At 50.5% G+C, this 3,378-nt stretch overlaps 1 protein-coding gene across 1 annotated transcript in view; it reads right to left on the reverse strand.

The window, feature by feature from the left end:
• LOC108551815 (MOXD1 homolog 1) overlaps positions 1-3,337 on the reverse strand; it is an 11,700-nt gene extending 8,363 nt beyond the window's left edge. Inside the window, exon 1 of the mRNA XM_017906129.1 lies at positions 2,344-3,337. Coding sequence (XP_017761618.1) covers positions 2,344-3,330 — 987 coding nt within the window. The 5' untranslated portion in view covers positions 3,331-3,337. The remainder of the gene's footprint in view (positions 1-2,343) is intronic.
• Between the last annotated feature and the right edge of the window lie 41 nt (positions 3,338-3,378).

Below are 3,378 nucleotides of genomic sequence, written 5' to 3' on the forward strand. Positions count from 1 at the left end.
CGCTCTTCATCTTTCTTTGCAACGATGCTCAAAGATTCGCGTAGCCTCCCCCCGCCGATGTCTGGAGGCCTTGACTGGGACCCTTTGGAACCAACTCCCTGGACACAACATACCTATGCCGAGGGGGCCTTCTCTTACACACGTCCATGGTCCTGTGTGCTCGTCACACGTTCAGTCACGCAACGCTCCGTACACCCTTCGCTTTCGGCCTCTATCCTACGTGTAAGTACGTACTTGTGTCCTACGTGTTTCTGTATCCACCTCGCGCACTCGACACTGCTAGTGGCGTTATTTCTGCAGGCTGTTCGCGGATTCGAATTTACATGGGGCCGGTTTCGCGACTGTGTTGCGCCGAAGACACTTGCCCGAACGTGTAACACCTATTATCGCTAACGGAACGGATGATCGGTCGTACAGGGCCATCAGCGACAGGTCGGAACGATCGCTGATGGTACTTTGGTGGAATAACATTCGCGGTCTCTAATTCTTTTCTCGTCTTTCGATATTCCCAGCGAAATATCGTCGAGTCATGCATTTGACAAGCGGTCACAGGTTCGCCGGTGGATTTCGAATTCGTCAAGGTAGAAGAGGCGAGAAGAAGGCGAATCGAAGAGGCCGAACAGAAAGGCCTCTCTGCCCTCGCCGGACGTAAATTTATCACGACTTTATCTCGACCGCTGGAACGACGTTCGTTAATTTTCTACCAGCGCCGTTCAGGCTCCTCTTCTTCTCCCACCTGCGTTCATCGGCTACGTTCTCGCTGTTTCTTTTCTCCAGCCCTCTTCGTCCTCGCGGATAAGTATCGAGTAAATCGAGTCGAAAAATCCCACGTCGTTTTTTACTTTCAAGTGCTTTAGATTTCGAGTAATTGCCAATTTCATTGGACAACCTCTCCGGCCCATTTTTCCTTGCTTCGTTAGCTCTACGAAGTTTCGTCGGTTCGCATGAATCGTAGACTCACGGTGATTAAGCGGACAACGGGCTGTGGTAGCGAGAACGGTGTTGCATACCTCGAACGATGGATATAAATTTAATTAAGATTAGGAATTCGGAGAAGCAAGAGGAAAAAAGGGGGAACGAGAGTGCGAGGAGGCGCTGGTTTCGATAACCAGTTTCTTTTTAATCCCCCTGGTTGCATCTCTCCGAATGGAACTTCGTCGTACATCTGAATCTGGATACCTCGGGGTCCCTCTACGGACTGATCTTCGTCGGTAATTTACACGTGTTACTCTTTCGAGGTATATACCAGGGTATTCTCGCGAAAAAGCGAAAGAGAGATTGGAATATCCTACGAATTCGCGGATGTGTTTGCTCCTTCGATAAGCTGTTACGCGTCGGGACGAGAGAAGAAAATCTCGAATCTCCCATGACGCGTTAATTAAACGAACCTCATTAATACGGATCGTGCGACCGAAACGAAACCACGACCAGGATCCCTTTCGAGAAGGATTTGGTCGTCTGGCAGGGAGAGAAGAGGCCGATACCTCGACTCGCGATACCCCCTTTTGTTTTTTCTTTTTCTGCTCATCCTTCTTTCAGCTTCACAGGTCCTTCAGACTGCTGTTTCGACCTCCCTTTCTGCCCCAGCCGCCTTCTTAATCTTCCTTTAATTCCCTGGCTTTTCGTTTCTTTATCTTCTTTTTCACCTCGGTTTCTCTCGTCTTCTTCTTCTTCATCCTCGTTGTCGTCGTCTTTGTTGCCTCCCTTTCTTCCCCTGCTTTTTGTATCCTTTCGATCTGCCCTCCCTCACCCCGCCCCGTTCCCATCTTTTCTTCGCCAGCTCGATCCACAGCGACGAGGATCCACGCCGATAGATCTCCGACTGTCTCACGAGCCGAGAGGGAAGAATCGCGAAAAACTTGCCAGTCCATTAAATCTTCGTCGCTTTCGTTCCGAACGCGCGTAGACGCGGCGTTCGCCGGATCGCCGGAGGTGCGTTCTCCTCGATCGGCCGTTTAATTGATTCCGCAAGAACCGATCGCCGACGGTTCGAAAGCGGAGCGAAAATAGAATCATACGCGAGGCTCGAGAAATCTAGGATCGCATTGCGATAAGAAGAAAACGAGTTCTTCCCACGCGGCCAGCCTAGACGCCGGCAGACTTTCCAGTTAGATGCTCGATTATTCTCACGCATCCTAATCACCGTCTTGCTATGTTAACCGATGATTAGAGCACGGCTGCACGCCGGATAGAACGAAGCGTGGAAACTTAAAAGAAATCGCGAATTCGTTTCACCGGAGATCAGAGATTCGAGGCTATCGATCATAGCACCGAATACCTTTGACGACCAGTCCCCCCCCTCATCGATCACCGATGATTGAGATCGAACAGAGAAAGACTTACCAGCAGATTGGCGGTTCTCGTGTGATCGTCCACCCAGGCCAGCAGAATATCAGCCCCCTTCATGTGGTTTTTCTCGTTGAACCCGATGCCAATGTATCCCAAGGTCTTCGCGGTGACCTTGAAAGTGACCATCTCGTCGTCAGATGGATCCCACTCGAGGATAACCTCGCCATCGTCGTCCAGCTTCTCGTGTCTGGTGAACTTTGGTTCCTTCACGCTTCTTCTGGGTCTGTTGTCTACGGTCTCCTCGTAATCGACGTATTTGTATCCGCGAAAAAGCTTCGCTAGTTTATCCGTCGGTGGGATATATTTCTTAGGAACTCGGTCACGCGATTTTGGGATTCTTTTCAAGATGGGATCGTCGAAGAGACTCGGACCAGCGGTACCGGTCTCGCTGATGATTTCGAACTGAGAGTTGCCCTCGATTTCGACGTCGTCGTGCAGATCTGTCGTCTGAGTAGTCTCTTCTCGAGATTCGATCCTCGGGTCCCCGTTTATTTCGATCGACTGCCTGTCAGACGATGCCGTATCGTTGAACCACGTTGAATCCTCGTTGGAAAGTTCGATGTCGAACGCGTCCACGGTTTCGTTCGTCTCCACCAACGCGATGGTCGTTTCCTCGGACACTTTGCCGAGAATCCCACTCGCGTTGTTCACCAGTTCGTGCTGACTCGGGTCCAGGTTCTCTTCCCTCGAATTCGGAAAGTCTAGACCGTCTTCTTTGTAAGGGATCTTCCTCTTTGCTTTCCATTGCGCGTACCACTCTTTGTCAACGTCCAATCGTTGCTTCTTGAACGTACCGACTCTGAGAAGCGGTTCCTCTCGAAGGCTTCTCTTTATCCTGGACGTAATGTCTTTTGGATGATGCCTGTTCCTGTAAGCCAGGGTTTTCATGGTCTCGTCCATGTGCTGGACGTACAGGTCCAATAAATCGCACCTGGCCATCCAGCAGAGGCTCGACACCACGATTAGCCTAAGTATCAGCATCTTCTTCTTCTTCTTCGTTGGATCAACTCTCTGTGAACCTTCATACGA

This window comes from Eufriesea mexicana, unplaced genomic scaffold (genome assembly GCF_001483705.2).
Source record: "Eufriesea mexicana isolate 0111107269 unplaced genomic scaffold, ASM148370v2 scaffold5018, whole genome shotgun sequence".
Classification (NCBI taxonomy): Eukaryota; Metazoa; Arthropoda; class Insecta; order Hymenoptera; family Apidae; genus Eufriesea; species Eufriesea mexicana.